This window comes from Penaeus japonicus, unplaced genomic scaffold, assembly GCF_977035675.1.
Source record: "Penaeus japonicus unplaced genomic scaffold, GWHDUDI00000001_assembly GWHDUDI00000040, whole genome shotgun sequence".
Taxonomy (NCBI): domain Eukaryota; kingdom Metazoa; phylum Arthropoda; class Malacostraca; order Decapoda; family Penaeidae; genus Penaeus; species Penaeus japonicus.
The window spans coordinates 23,434,854-23,449,853 of NW_028234442.1; the positions used below are offsets into that span (position 1 = coordinate 23,434,854).

The following is a 15,000-nucleotide window of genomic DNA, read 5'->3' on the forward strand; positions in this document are numbered from 1 at the left end:
AGACCACCTGGGCCTTCCCGGTGCCTTCAACGCTTTCCCTCTTCCTTAGATTTTGCTGGAAGTTCGCATCTTGAGCGCCATTTACTTCTATCCAAGTCCTGTACTCATCCATTAGGGTTGAGTACAGGATTGTGTTCAATCTCGCCACTTCCTATGTTGGGACTAAGGGCCTGCATGGTGGTAATTATCGGCGAATTCTCCTGAAAAAAACAATAGCTTGAGAGTGAAACTCACGACGATGGCCTTATTTGTGCTAATCCATTCCTCAAATGATTTTTTCGGGGAACTTTTCCGCTTCCCCTAGACACTGGATTAAAATCTGGCCTTTTTCTAAGCAAACTGCGCCAGAATTTCCCGCCAAAACTCATCCTAAGACACTGCTCCACCTCCCATCATTTGAGTGATCTTTCCCTTTCCCTCGCATTCCCTTTTTCAGCATGGATGTGGCTGATTACGAAGCTGACTTTTCGATGTCACCTTTGGCACTGTCCTCTCTATCTCGGATTCCACCTTTGAAATCCACTCCCTGCCAGTTCGTCCTCGATTCATTTGAACATGGGAATGCAGCAGCTTTTTTGCACCATCTCCACTAGGTTACCCCGTGGAGCAACCTTGGTGGCAGAGTCGAGTCCGTCCTTTGGTTTGCTTCCCACCATTGAGTGAAGCTGACTAATTCCGATTCGAATCGTTTCATTTCGTTCTTCTGGTTTTTCTTCTTTTTTTGTCGCCTAGAATTGTTCAATTTCGTCCAATTCCTCTGCCCATGAGAGTCAAGTCCTTTGAGATATATGTTTTCCTTTGGGGAAAACATATATATCTCGCCTCGCCTTCAGTCGACGAACTACCGATCTCCTACTGTTGCCCCTATGCCTTCGTAGAGAGAACCGAGTAGATTCCTTAAGGTCGATTCTCCAACTTCCATTAATGGGTCTTCGTTATTATTACCGTCGGAGACTGTGGTTTTCTCTTTATTTTCTAATCACTACGACATATATATTCATATGTTTTTATTTTCAGTGTCCTAGGAGTTCGTTTCCTGTTGATTCGTGTTGCACTAAGCCAAACAAGCTCACGAATGCCCACTTAAAACGACAGCAGAGTCAAGTCAATCCTTTGTAACTTTTGTATGTTTTATTATCCTTTTTCGGAATTCATGAACATCATCATTATACATCATATTACACAATCGATATAAATCCCTGTTATTCCCAAGGTAATTTACTATGTATCTCATTTTTCACGCTCCCTGAGGGAAAAACAGAATAGGTTACATTAATAACAAGGACAATTATTAAAACAAAATTTAATAATAATAATAATAATTAAGGATACCTAAATAAATGTAATAAAAGATGATTTGTGTAGTTAGAATGGTCGGAAAGTTTCGTGGTATTACTAATAACTATAATAATGATAATGGTGATGATTACGATACTGAAAAAATAATTATGATAGTGATAATAATAATGAAAGTATTAAGGATAATAATCAAAATATTGAAAATGATTCATAAAGATACTGATAATGCTCAAAATATTGTTAACAAGAAGAGAAACATCAATCGTATTAATAATGATAATGACAGTAGTTGTAGTAATACTACTAATAATGCAAGTGATAATCACTGAATCGATGGGGCTGACGGTGAAGAAAGAGCAACACAGCATCCGCTCTCTTCCTCCAGTCACAAGGGTCCCTCCTACCGTGCCGCCAATCAGGTCCACAACACAGCCTATTCCTATTTCCTCCCGACAAACTTGAACGAATTGGCCACGACCTCATTGGCTAGCCCATCCAGGGTTGTCGCTAGTGGAGACAGCTTGATTGGCGGGGTCATCCTTAAGAATTCGAGCCATTGTCTGTGTAACCTGCTTTGTCGCTGTACAATGAACAGGGCCTACACAGATCTCACGTGAAGTTCTTGGTTGGACTCACGATCATGGCTCCTTCTGGCAGGCCAATTCATCTGTTGACTTTCTGGTCAGATAGCTCAGAATCATGGGCTACACTATCGAGGTCTATAAAACGCTGTGACTTTAATGTCTTTGTTGCAAATAGATACTAACTGAGCAAGTTCTCCTGCCGGCCCCCTACAAATCCTGTCTCTTGGTCTTGGTCCAAGTGACTTCTAGACCCAAGAGCTTCGCCTCATTGCTGAATAAATAGAGAACCATAGATTTAGATAAAAGGGCAACTTCCTCAACAAAGCCACAGTAGTGACTCTGTTATTATCCAGTATTGGTTCGCATTAACTTTGGATGACAACTCTTGTCATCTTAATCTAGTCTATTTAAGGGTTGAAAAGAATTTAGTTATACCCTACCACATTTTACGGCAAGTTTTGTTTCAGATCAATCCATTCATCTTTGTCGGAATTCCTCTAATTACTTCGTGATGCTCCAAGTCAAAAGTTTTCTTGAGGTCAATGGCTAAGCAACTATCTACACTCACGGTGTTGCTTTGTAATGATTCAAGGTGCATTGTGGATTTTCCTGGAGTGAGTCACCAGTCTATAATTAATGCCACGGAATTCTACACTCCGGTGACCCAACAATCCTAGATGTGATCAATCTTCTTGATTAAATTATCTGCATCACTGTACCGAGTCCAGCAATACCAAGACCCCACAAAGTCCTGGAGAAGAAAACTGCTTTTACTATCGGCAGTAGCTCCCAAATTATGGGAATTGACAAACATATAGCCAGCTCAACCACAGCCAGATACCGCATTAAAGTCATCTGCGAGCTATCTGCCACAACAGCAAGTTTGCATTGAAAATCTTTTTTACATGAAGTTAGCATACATCAGTAGAAGCATAAATAGCAATAAGAGACGAAGCCAAACATGTCTCAATACCATTATACACCCATCGACTGAAGCCAACTCGACCACCAAAGGCTGAAGTCTACAGGAGATTGAAATGAATGAGCCATGAAGATGGAGACCACCACTCCGGCCCGAATAGTAATAGATGTAATATCTTGCTAATCGTGTCACTACCAGGTCTCCTCGCCTTCGCCTTCTGTTTCCCCGCTGGTAATGACAGCCGATCATCCTAACGCAAAGAGCGGGTGTTTCATGCCCCTACCCAGGAAGCTCATCTGAAGTTAAACCTCAGGCTGTCACTCAAGGTAGTGCCACCTCTGTCCCCCTCCCCGGATTCGCCCCTATGACTGCACGGCAAGATCCAGGGCCTGGCATCCATACGTGGGGTTCTAAAGAGCTTTGCTAGGTTGGTGCCTAGGGGGACCCATAGCCCGTCTGACTTGCTGATTGGCGAGGGAATTTACTCCCTCCATCATCTCTGTTTTTATTGTTGCCGTTAGGTCTCTCGGGGAAGTAGACCGGCAAGGACTGTCTTCCTAAGGTTACTCATTAACCAAAGGGAGCTGGTGGGGTAGGAAACTGATGGTACAAAGCCAGGATATATGCATGTGCATCTAGGACCACCAGCTGTTCCGAGATCCTCTGCAGGTTTGCCTTTGACTGTAGAGTACCCAGTTGACCATGGGCGGTCATGAGGAGGCACCAAAAAAGTCTCGAAGATAAAGAGGCTATGTACTGGCAGGAGAGACTTACGAAGACTTGTTGCAAGATTTTCCATCAGGCAGTGGCGGCTAAAAGTGATGAGGCTTATAAGCACTTAACATTAATCTATGCTACCACATCATCACATCATGAGCGCTAAATATGATGAGAATATGAATAATGTTGGTATTATTAGTAAAGATAACCATAATCAAATTAATAGTAGTAATAGTGATAAAAATACTAATGATAATGAAGATGATAATGATAATAGTAATGATAGTCATAGAATTGATGATTATAACAATAATGATAGTCACACTTTTAGTACTGATTATAATATTAATGATAACAAGAAGAATAAGAATAATGATAATGTTGATAATGATAATAAAGACAATACCAATATCAGCAACAACAACAGTAATGATGATAACGATGTTAATGATAACAATCATTTTAATGATAATTGGATTCATCATCTTTATCGTTATTGGTATTGCCATTATGATAGTAATAGTAATTACTTATTAATGACAGCATTGCAATAATCATTACCATCATGTATTATCTCAAGTAATAATAATGATGTTGTTATTATTGTCACTATTGTTATGATGATGATAATGATTAGCATTATTGTTATTATTATTAACATATTTTTATTGTTAACACTATCATTATCATCATTACTATTATTGTTATAATCATTTCATTACCACCATCATCATTATCATTAGAATTGTTATTACTATTATTATCACTAGCATTATTATCATTTCATTATCATCATCATTATTATTACCATCGTTATTATTATCATCATTATCATTTTCTTCATCAGAATTTCATTATCAATCTATTATCATTGTTATTTTCATTGTGAGTATCAGCATCATTATCATCAATGTCATTATCATTTTTATCACATCATTATTGCTACTATTATATTATATTTTATCAGTATGATTGCTGCTACCTTTTTCTAATTAATAATACTATTATTATCATCATTTCAATTACAACCCATCATCATAATTATCACGAATAATACTTCTCCTATCATTATCATTATTATTACTTTTTTTCCTTATCATAATATTTATCACCTTTAATGGAATAGCTTGAAATGCATCATCTAAAGGCTGAATCTGAAAAAAAAAAATATATAGATGTATATATATATATATATATATATATATATATGTATGTATATATCTATATATATATATATATATATATATATATATATATATATATATATATATATATATATATGACTAAACGGAAAGCCAACTAACGATGATATATAAAGACGAGCAACTACTTTAAAAGAACAATGCAAATGAAAGAATTTGGTTGTGCAATAAGTCTTCGGATTAGTTACGGAGATCAAACCGGAAATCCGAAAATATTGATCTACCGCTAACTTTAGCACATTCGAACCTTAGTGGATGTTGTCTAGTCGTGAATTACTTTATCCACGGTTTAAGTCGTTGTAAAAGATATTATGGTTAATTCATTGTCTATTGTTGTTTCTAATGTTGATAATATGTTTTGGTACGAATTCAGCGATAAAAGGTTTTCAGCGCTCTTTTGTACAAAACTAGCGAACTTCAAGGCGGCTGGGCATCACTCCACCCACGCATGCCAACCTGTTAGCACAGTGTCGATATTCCTTATCGTTTTCCCGCAGAGACACCACAAGGAGCAGAATTATCAATTCTACTAAAAAAAATGCAAAAAAAATCATGTGTGAAACAATACCCATCAAAGACAACGCAATTTCCTTAAGGAGGAAAACTGATTTCAAAAAAAGAATTAAAACCCTTGCCTCCGAAAATCTAACAAAATACAACAAGAATTTGCATGTACTAATGCAAATCCCAGAACAAACAAGAAAGATAAACCAGAATATGAAAAAGGACCATAAGTATAGCATTTATCGGGAGGGTTGGCCAGCCTGGCAGCTATAAACAAGAGGCCGGCCATTGCGTCTGGACTGAGGCGTTCGGGAGAAAATCCTGTGCTTATAAAGACTCATTTCTGCCTTCGAGAACCACGCCTAGGGAAGGACTGCAGGCGAAGGAGGAAGGGCGAGAAGGAGAGCGGTAGGTTGAGGGGCAGGGAGCGAAACAGCGCCGGGGAAAGCGGAAAGAAGGAGCTAATTAGAGTGGAGTGTCTCTGAGTCTTCTTTCGTTTGAATGGAATTGAAGAAGTCGATCGGTCCTGGAAGTCGGAAAGGGATCCGCCAATGAGCATTTTTGAATTCCAGACTTTTATGGGGTCAGGGTCTGTCCGGTGGAATGAAGAGGAACGTTTAGCCTGGTCATTCATTATTTCTGGCTTCGTATCTCTCAACCAGAGGTCTGTCTGTTCCTCGAGAACACGAAAGAGGTTCATCATAATGATAATTACCATCATTAGTATGAAAATGCTCTATTGAATTTCGAAGAAAGGTAACCAGTACCTCTAAAGTAAGACAATGCAAAGTCATATGACATACTTTGTTTATGACAGTTACTCATTCAACCCTCATTTTGGATCAGATTCAGAACACACCATTGTGTTGATGCAATGGCAGAAAAACGGACTCAAAGTTTAAAGGGTAAATCTCTAGAATAGGTCCGCTTCATTAAATCCTTCAAAATTAGTATCAATGGATGCCTTGTAATTTCTATTATGCATTTATAGTGGTTTTAGTCAATGGAACCCAACAATAATGATGATATTGGACCCCAGGGAAATTGGTAAAATTGGTTAATAACTTATTGAAAATTATTATTTTATTAACCCAATCATGCCGGGGGCATTCCAGCCTTGCATGTTGTAATGCCGGAGCTCTCGAACGCATAGGCCTAAATCAATTAAATAAGTGACGCTGTATGACGGCACCCAGTGAACGGGCCTTGAATGCATGGTACCCGTGGTGAGAGCGGCATTGGGCAGATAAAATCCCTGTCGTGAATGGGATATTAATCAATAAAGCTTTTGAATATGTTATCAGTGCCTATCCTGTGTCACCAATGTACATCCCATACCCTAACCAATACCACAAACATGCATCTTCATGATATGTCAACAGGCTAGAAACCTGTTAAAAAAGTCAAGCCTATAGATTCATGAACAATAAGGAACATGAAAGCACTATGATTGTCCAATCATTCTAGGGATAGTTCTCATTACCTGTTGCCAGCAGGTGAACTGAACATCCTGAAATGGTATTTTCTGATAGATGGCTCTTATCTCTTTTATCTACTTTGCGACTTATCACATCAGTCAATCACATCATTCCTCTCCCACAGAAAAAAACTTTAATATTTTCAATGAAGCTATTTTGCTTAGGGCTTTTTCTCTGTCTTCTGATGTTTTTTTTTTCCCCTAAAACATAGGTTTCCCATTATCCTAAAATGGGATAAAGATTTAGAAAGATAGTAATTAAGGGGTGAGGAATTAAAAAGAGGAAACCAACCTTGTGGATTCATAAAAGTAAGAAATCAAATACACACGGTCTCCCTTATTTGCATCATTCTTCCCCAAGTGGTGATTGCGGTGAGCCAGAGCCCCTGAGGGAAGATGTCTGTGCACCCGCCCCCCAAGAGGAAGGAGATCTATAAGTACTCGGCCCCATGGACTCTCTACAGCATGAACTGGTCAGTGCGGCCAGACAAAAGATTCAGGTAAGGCTTTGTGTCTCTTTTCTCTTCCTGTGAATGAAATGTGATAGTCACTGTATTTTAATAGGGCAGAAGACAGTTTTTTAAGATTTCAAGTACTGAGTGGAAGGTGCCCTTGTTTAGCATTCTGGAATATGATTGAATACAGTAAAAATGGAGTTTCCTTCTCTTTCCCTCTTTATCTTTCTCTTTCTTTCTCATTCTTTGTCTTTCTCTTTCTTTCTCTTTCTTTTTCTCTTTCTCTCTCTTTCTCTCTCTTTCTCTTTCTCTCTCTTTCTCTTTCTCTTTCTCTTTTCTCTTTCTCTCTCTCTTTCCTCATTCTCTCTTTCTCTTTCTCTCTCTGTCTCTTCTCTTTTTTTCTCTCTCTCTCTCTTTCTCTCTCTCTCTCTCTCTCTGTCTCTTCTCTTTCTTCTCTGTCTCTTCTCTTTCTTCTCTGTCTCTTCTCTCTCTCTCTCTCTTCTCTCTCTCTCTCTTCTCTCTTCTCTCTCTCTCTCTCTCTCTCTCTCTCTCTCTCTCTCTCTCTCTCTCTCTCTCTCTCTCTCTCTCTTCTCTCTTCTCTCTCTCTCTCTCTCCTCTTTCTTTTACTCATTCTTTCTCATTCTTTGTCTTTCTCTCTCTTTCTCTCTTGCTCTCGCTCTCTTCCTCCTTCCCTCCTTCCTCTTCCTCTTCCTCTTCCTCTCTCATCCTTTTTCTTCCCCTCTCTTCCTTTCTCTTCCTCTCTCTTCCTCTCTCTTCCTCTCTCTCTCTCTCTCTCTCTCTCTCTCTCTCTCTCTCTCTCTCTCTCTCTCTCTCTCTTCCTCTCTCTCCTTATCTGTCTCTTTTTCACTTTCCCACTTTCTCTTTCTCTCCCTCCCTCCCTCCCTCCCTTCTACCCTCCCTTGCTCCCTCTTTTCCTCTCTCCCTCTCTCTCTCTCCCTACTTTTCTTTCGCTATTTCTCTTTCATGCTAAGCATATAATGAGTGCATAAACCATTTTTCCCAGGTTGGCAGTTGGGAGTTTTGTCGAGGAGTACAACAACAAAGTCCAGATTGTTCAGTTGGATGAAGATACGTCAGAGTTTGTGGTTCGTTCCACCTTCGACCACCCGTACCCAACCACAAAGATCATGTGGATCCCAGACAGTGTGAGTGGATTTCATTTTAGTGGATTTTTCCATCTGTTTTTCCACTTTTTTTTTTTTATGGGAGGTTTATTTAGGAGTTACAGAGTTGAGTTGGTCTGTCAGTCTGTCTTTTTTTTTAATTTTTTTTATTGATGCTTTGATTTTAAAGAGATCATTTGTTATTAATGATCTGGTTGTAGTGGTCATGATGTGAGTTATCACAGACATGACCATTCCTCTGATCATGATATCAGTCTGGAATCAGTTAGCATTTCAGATATTCATAGTTTTATTATTATTATTTTTCATTGTCATTTTGCCAGCTTGTTAATTACTTCATGAAGTAACTGCTTCCATGTATTTCTACTCAACAGAAAGGAATATATCCTGACCTTTTAGCCACAAGTGGTGACTACCTACGTGTGTGGCAGCAAGGTGCAGATGGGGACACCAGAATGGCTTGCTTGCTCAACAATGTAAGTGTTTATTCAACACAATAATGTCAGTTTGCACTATATTGGAACTTTGAATTCAAAGGATGGATCTGTGCTTTTGTTGTGTTATGCTGAGAGTGGGATTTGAGAGGGAGCATATCTATTGTGGTTTCTGGAGTGACATATTTCTTCATTTGAGAGTGAGTTAGTGAATAACATGAATAACATGAAATAGAAACAAAAATGGTACTTTACTTACAGTAGACTTTCAGTGCAGATAATGTTATGTGCATTGTGTTGCCTGCCTCTTTCTTCTTGCGAATGGAAGGTAGTGAGTGTGAAATGGTAATCCTGGTACAGTATGGCATATTTGATGCAAGCCCCTCTACCCCCCCCTTCTATCCCTTCTCCCTCATTCACCCTTTACACACCATACTATTATGTGTCATTTAGTCACCTCATTATAGATTGTGATTTTACTACTTCTACATCAAAATATATTTCTCATTATTTCCTATGAATTTTTTTTTTGTTTTTTTCTTCTTCTTTTTCCTTTGCTTTGCTTTGTATTATTCTTAAACTTCATAAAAAAAATCTTGATGCTTCACTTTGCAGTATGTATTTGTGATATATAACAGCAAAATATACATTTTGTTGAAATGTAAAACTTGAAAAATCAAACCTGTTTTGTGGCTGGGGGACAGACTAACGAAAAGTGTTACAATCTTTAAAGATTAGAATAGAAGTGACTCGTCCTTGATATAACAACAATGTTTATTGTTTATACCATACTGAGTAAGGGTATGATTCTTATTTATAGAGATTCAACAGTTAGGGAATAGAAACTAATTATGTTAACATGCTTCACTATATGGTGTGTTCCAGAACAAGAACTCTGACTTCTGCGCCCCTCTAACCTCCTTTGACTGGAACGAGGTGGAACCCAATCTGATTGGCACATCCTCCATTGACACCACCTGTACCATCTGGGGCCTGGAGACTGGCCAGATGCTGGGTCGAGTCAATGTGGTGTCAGGCCATGTCAAGACCCAACTTATTGCCCACGACAAGGAGGTCTTTGACATTGCCTTCTCCAGAGCTGGTGGAGGCAGGGACATGTTCGCATCTGTGGGTGAGTCAGACGTGTTTTCTGCTGTGTAAAGAGACTTTAGAGTGCTGGTCAGAAGAGCTTTCTGATTTTGAGTGGCAGTTAGGCCAATTTCACTTAGCTTCTGACAGCAATACTATAAGAAGCGAGATTTCAAAGTTTGTTGAATAGCTTTATGTTGGTGCTGCTGAACTTTGGCTGGAGATGACTTAGGTGATAAAACTGATAGTAATGATATTGCCTCTGTTTATTAAAAGAATTATAATTTGAGAGAAATGTAAGAGAGAGACCCAAAAAAAACTTTTTTTCTCTCTCTCTCTCAGGTGCTGATGGATCAGTCAGAATGTTTGACCTTCGGCACCTTGAGCACTCAACAATTATCTATGAGGACCCAGCACACACACCCCTACTGCGCCTAGCCTGGAACAAACAGGATCCCAACTACCTGGCAACTGTTGCCATGGATGCTTGTGAGGTGAGATCAGACAAGGTTTTGCACATTTACTATACTTATTAAACCAAGTGTTTAGCCAAAACATTGGTTGCATAACATCTATGGCATATAATGGGAATGAATGTTCATTGTAAGAGTGTTAAAGGATTTGTTCTCCTGTGTGTTTCACGTTCATTCACTTGAATGATTTCAAGCAGGGAGAAAGTTGTAGCTTTAGGGTAGATAGAAAGAATATCCTGGTGAAAACACAGAAATCAACATAAACTACACAAGAGAAAATCACACATTCCATAAGAGATTAGGTCCCATTGTCATTTCACAAACTCAAGTTGAACGCTGTTCCTCAGGTGATTATTCTGGACGTGCGTGTCCCTTGCACCCCAGTGGCGCGGCTCAACAACCACCGGGCGTGTGTGAATGGGATTGCCTGGGCACCACATTCATCAGTACATATTTGCACGGCGGGTAAGTGTCGGGCTGTGAAAGTTTAATTCCTTCTTGAGATTTTCTAGGACTTTGAAGGTTAGTACTATGCTTTCTAAGAAGGGTTAAAGGACCTGAGTTCTTTGAAATAGTAATGTCATTTTTTTGTCTTTTTTTTTCACTTTTGATATATGTAAAATGTGCTATAGAAGGGACAATTTTTGTAGAATCTAGTAAATTGAATACTATTAGTATAATAAAATGTCACTTAACAAATGTGTTGGATAGAATTAGTACTTGAACATAGCTTGAGTAAAGACTGCCAAAACCCAATCAACTCCTGGCTGATACCCCCTTCTCCCTGCCAATAGGTGACGACCACCAGGCGCTGATCTGGGATGTGCAGCAAATGCCACGAGCCATTGAGGACCCAATTCTAGCGTACACAGCGGCTGAGGGAGAGATTAACCAGATCCAGTGGGGGGCGACGCAGCCTGACTGGATTGCCATCTGCTACAACAAGTGTCTTGAGATTTTACGAGTGTGAGTGAGTGGAAGTGAGTGCCGATGTGTGCGTGTTTGTGTCTTAGAGTTATTCTTTATTTTGTAATTTTTATTATTATTTTATGTTTTTTTAAATTCTTGTTTAATTTATTTTGTCTTTTTTCTTTCTTTCTTTTTTTGGTGTGTTTCCTGCAGGATATTTTATTTTTCTTACTGATGATATAAATAAAAGAGAAAAAAAAAAGAGGTCAACATGTTAAACTTTATATATATTGAACCAAGATGTGGTCTCCAGTGAGCTTGAAGGTATATAGGAACCAAAAGTGCGAGCTAGTGTAAGAAGCAAACTTTTCATTTGGAGTTTCTGAGTCTCGGTGTATTCTTAAGGTGAAGCTAGTGGCGACGATTTTAGTAGAAGGATCACAAGAATGCGTTTTTTGCTGTTGGCAAATTCTCAGATCTGGTATAGAGACTTGAGCTTTAAAGATTCTGCAAAGTGAATGGAAGAGCTTTTAAGATGGGCTTGTGGAGGTTGGGGCAAAGAATGTGGGAATAATTTTTTCTTTTACACTCAAAGAAATGTCTGAGGCTGAAGTATTTTCTGCTGTCTACGTGAGCTTGTGTCGTTGAGGGGGTTTGGTGTGCAACTGCTGATATAACATGATGGAGTGAGAACTATCAAAGAGTTCCAAATGTACAGTGTTGTTCGTTAGTGAACAGTGTAAAAAAGAAAGAAAGAAAGAAAAAAAATAAACAGAAATTCTGTGTCTTTTAACTAAGCTTTTGTTACTTTGTTCTGTCATATCATCTTTGGGGCAGTAACAGGCAGGCTGACAAAAACACTGACATTTATAATATAATGATTGTAATAATTAAAATAATGATACATGTTAATCACAAAAATCATGACAATGACAATGATAAAAAGGTAAAGAAAGGGCAAAAAAAACAAAAGCCAAATCCAGGGTGTAACTGCCTCCTGCAGCAATACTGTTTAGAGGTGTAAAGAGCAACCTTTTACAGTGGTGTGACGAGACTGAGCAGGGGCTGTTAGGAGCACTCTTGGATAGCCAGCCTGACGAAGACAACTATCCATGGGACACAGAAGTAAGATTTTTTTTTTTGAATTATTATAATCATTATTATTATTATTATTATTATTCATTCATTTATTGATTTACTCATGTATGATGAGTCATTTATCAGTACTCTGAATTTCCAGTATCTATATTTTGCATTCCAAACAAATTTGTATTTGTTTTTCTGAAAATTTTTCTTTTGTTTATGATTTTTTTTTTCTGAGAGGATGCCAGAATCGGAAAGGTTGATGATGATGGGCTTAGAGGAATCCATTGTATCAAGATGCGAGGTTTGGAAAGCTGGTTGTTAGTTCACTCGCACCGGTGTTGTGTTTGCATCTGTGGCAATTTCCTGAACACATGACATCAAAGACACCTGTTGTACTATTACCAAAGGCAAAGTTGTAAGACAACCAGGTAGTAATGGGCATTAAATCCTCTTGCTTTGGCGTGAAGCGTACCTCTCACCCAGAACTGAAGTATATTGATATGTCCGTGTGTGGGTAACTGAATGGACTTGTTTTTTAAGGTTTTGAGGAATAGCTCTGATCCTCAACTTAATTACTATAAAGACCGTTATTAGACATTATAGACTGCATAATGAATATAAGCTCAGCGATCTCAAGAAACAATTGAGCCAGTGGTGGTGGAATTGTAACTTGTATCAGGAGTTTGTCATACCTGCACTTTTGATATTTTTATCTGTTTAAGGATTATTCTTATTATTTTTTGTTTTTACTGTGATTATTTTTATTATTATTAATATTATTATTTTTATATTATATATTGTTTTTCCTTTAAGTTCTTACTTCTTACTTTTGCAGTGGTCAATAAATCTGTATAAGTGGATATATTAGTAATCATAGATTTTATATTTTTGCTTTCAAAATTGAAAGATGTATATATAAATTGTTAGTCTTATTATCTGGTTTTGGAATTATTGTTTTCATATTTTTATTAACTTGAAGCATTTTTTAATTTATTTGTAAACTGCAGTGAAGTTGTAGAATTTTCTTGATAAGACAGTGATCCAGATATTATAAAGCAAAAGAAAGAATTCATAAGTGAAAGAGAGAGTGTGTAGAAATGATCTGTACAATGGTAGTCTGTCACAAACTATTTGAAAAGATTGAGATTTTCATCTCTACCTGCAAAGAAATATGCCGACAGTGTGTGCAGGGAGGGTTCATTAGAGTGGAGCAGTCTGAGCACTTTGTAGTATTCTTGCCAATTATGTTCGAGAACACTCTATCAAGACCACTTGGTTGGTTCGAACGAATGTCACTTGTCTCTCCATTTGTCTCATTTTCAGATGTTCAAATTTAGCACTTAAACCGAAGAAAATTGTTGGATTGACTAATTTTAAGATATATATTCTTTACTTGGTAGTAAGTACATTGTTCATTCATTGCTTCAGCTCTTGAATTTGAAATGTATTGTCAGGTTTGAACAATAGGTGTTGTTTCGCAAATCACATCTTTGGATATAATACAACTCTTACAAAATACCTCAGTCCTATCCAGGTTTCTGTTTCTGAAGGATTTGATGATCTTGAAAGGACGGGTAAGGGGAGAATTTACACTGCAAAATTATTAACACAGCTCTTCTAATCCTGCTGTGAGAGCAAGTAACTGAATCCATGAGAGTGTATCAGCTATGGGTACAAGCATTACATCTTCATGAAGTGATGGCAAAACAAGGGGGTAAAGTTGGCTTTAAGTTGAAACTGCCTGTTGTTTCGTGAGTGTGGCAATGCGCGCATCTGTTGAACACTTGACCTTTGTCAAATACAAAGAGGATACATGTTGAAGGTTCAGCAAGGACTGGTTTGCATTTGTACTTTGTATTAATTTGTGTTTTAATGTATCATCCTGGTCGATACCTAGCCAGTATTGGGCTAGCTATTCATCTACAAAGTGTGAATGCGTTTACCTAAAAATTCTAAGTGTCTGCCTAACTCCTTTGGTAGCTTGGCAAAGAATTAGAGATTCAAGCATACATGTTCACAGATGTACCCTCCAGTCTTTTCTTTTCCCCAATTCTGTTTTCTTTATGTACAAATTTTATTTTCATGTTGTGACCTGTGCATGGAAAGTGTATTACATAGATGTGTTTCTCCATTGTATGTAATGGACCATTTTTTTGGTTTGCTAGCAATTATGTTTTTACTATTTCATCCACTGTACAAATCATATGTCATCAGTTTATAAAGAGAAAAAAAACATCCTGGTTAGGTTATTTAATCTTGTGTAATTAATGTGTACCTAGATTTAAGGATTGTACAATACATTTTTATATGAATTCATTTGTCATTTTCCTTGAACCTGATGAAAAGCACCAGTACCAAAAAAAGTACTGATTTTATCCCTTCGAGGACGAGCCACACCTTATGTGTGTTCTCTATTATTTTCTGTAATTTGTGCAAGTCTATATTTGATATATTAGCAAATTAGTGTTTGGTATGATGTCCTAGTTACACAATTGCAATAAATAGCTTGTACCTTCAACTAAAGGAAAAATGCAGTATGAAAGTGATTTGACTCCATGAAACATGCCCTTATTGGAAGGGTTGAGTCAGATTTAACCCATTGTGGACGGTCGATAGATTCCCTTACTTAGTCTCTAGGATGGGTTTTATTTCAGAGTGAGGCAACTTTGCACAACATACTCTCTTTCAGTCACTCATTGTA

The 15,000-nt window shown here is 37.9% G+C and overlaps 1 protein-coding gene across 2 annotated transcripts; it reads left to right on the top strand.

Moving 5' to 3' along the window:
- Positions 1-5,500: 5,500 nt before the first annotated feature.
- wap (DDB1 and CUL4 associated factor wap) lies at positions 5,501-14,615 on the top strand. 2 transcript variants are annotated; one of them, XM_043001263.2, is made up of 9 exons: positions 5,501-5,639; positions 7,070-7,208; positions 8,188-8,329; positions 8,683-8,784; positions 9,628-9,874; positions 10,174-10,325; positions 10,652-10,769; positions 11,099-11,284; positions 12,255-14,615. In XM_043001263.2, the coding sequence occupies exons 2-8, from the start codon at positions 7,105-7,107 to the stop codon at positions 11,272-11,274; spliced, it is 1,041 nt and encodes a 346-aa protein (XP_042857197.1). In that variant the 5' UTR covers positions 5,501-5,639; positions 7,070-7,104; the 3' UTR covers positions 11,275-11,284; positions 12,255-14,615. The 2 variants fall into 2 exon arrangements, with proteins under 2 accessions (XP_042857197.1, XP_042857196.1); XM_043001262.2 differs by having other exon boundaries at positions 11,099-11,270.
- Positions 14,616-15,000: the final 385 nt, after the last annotated feature.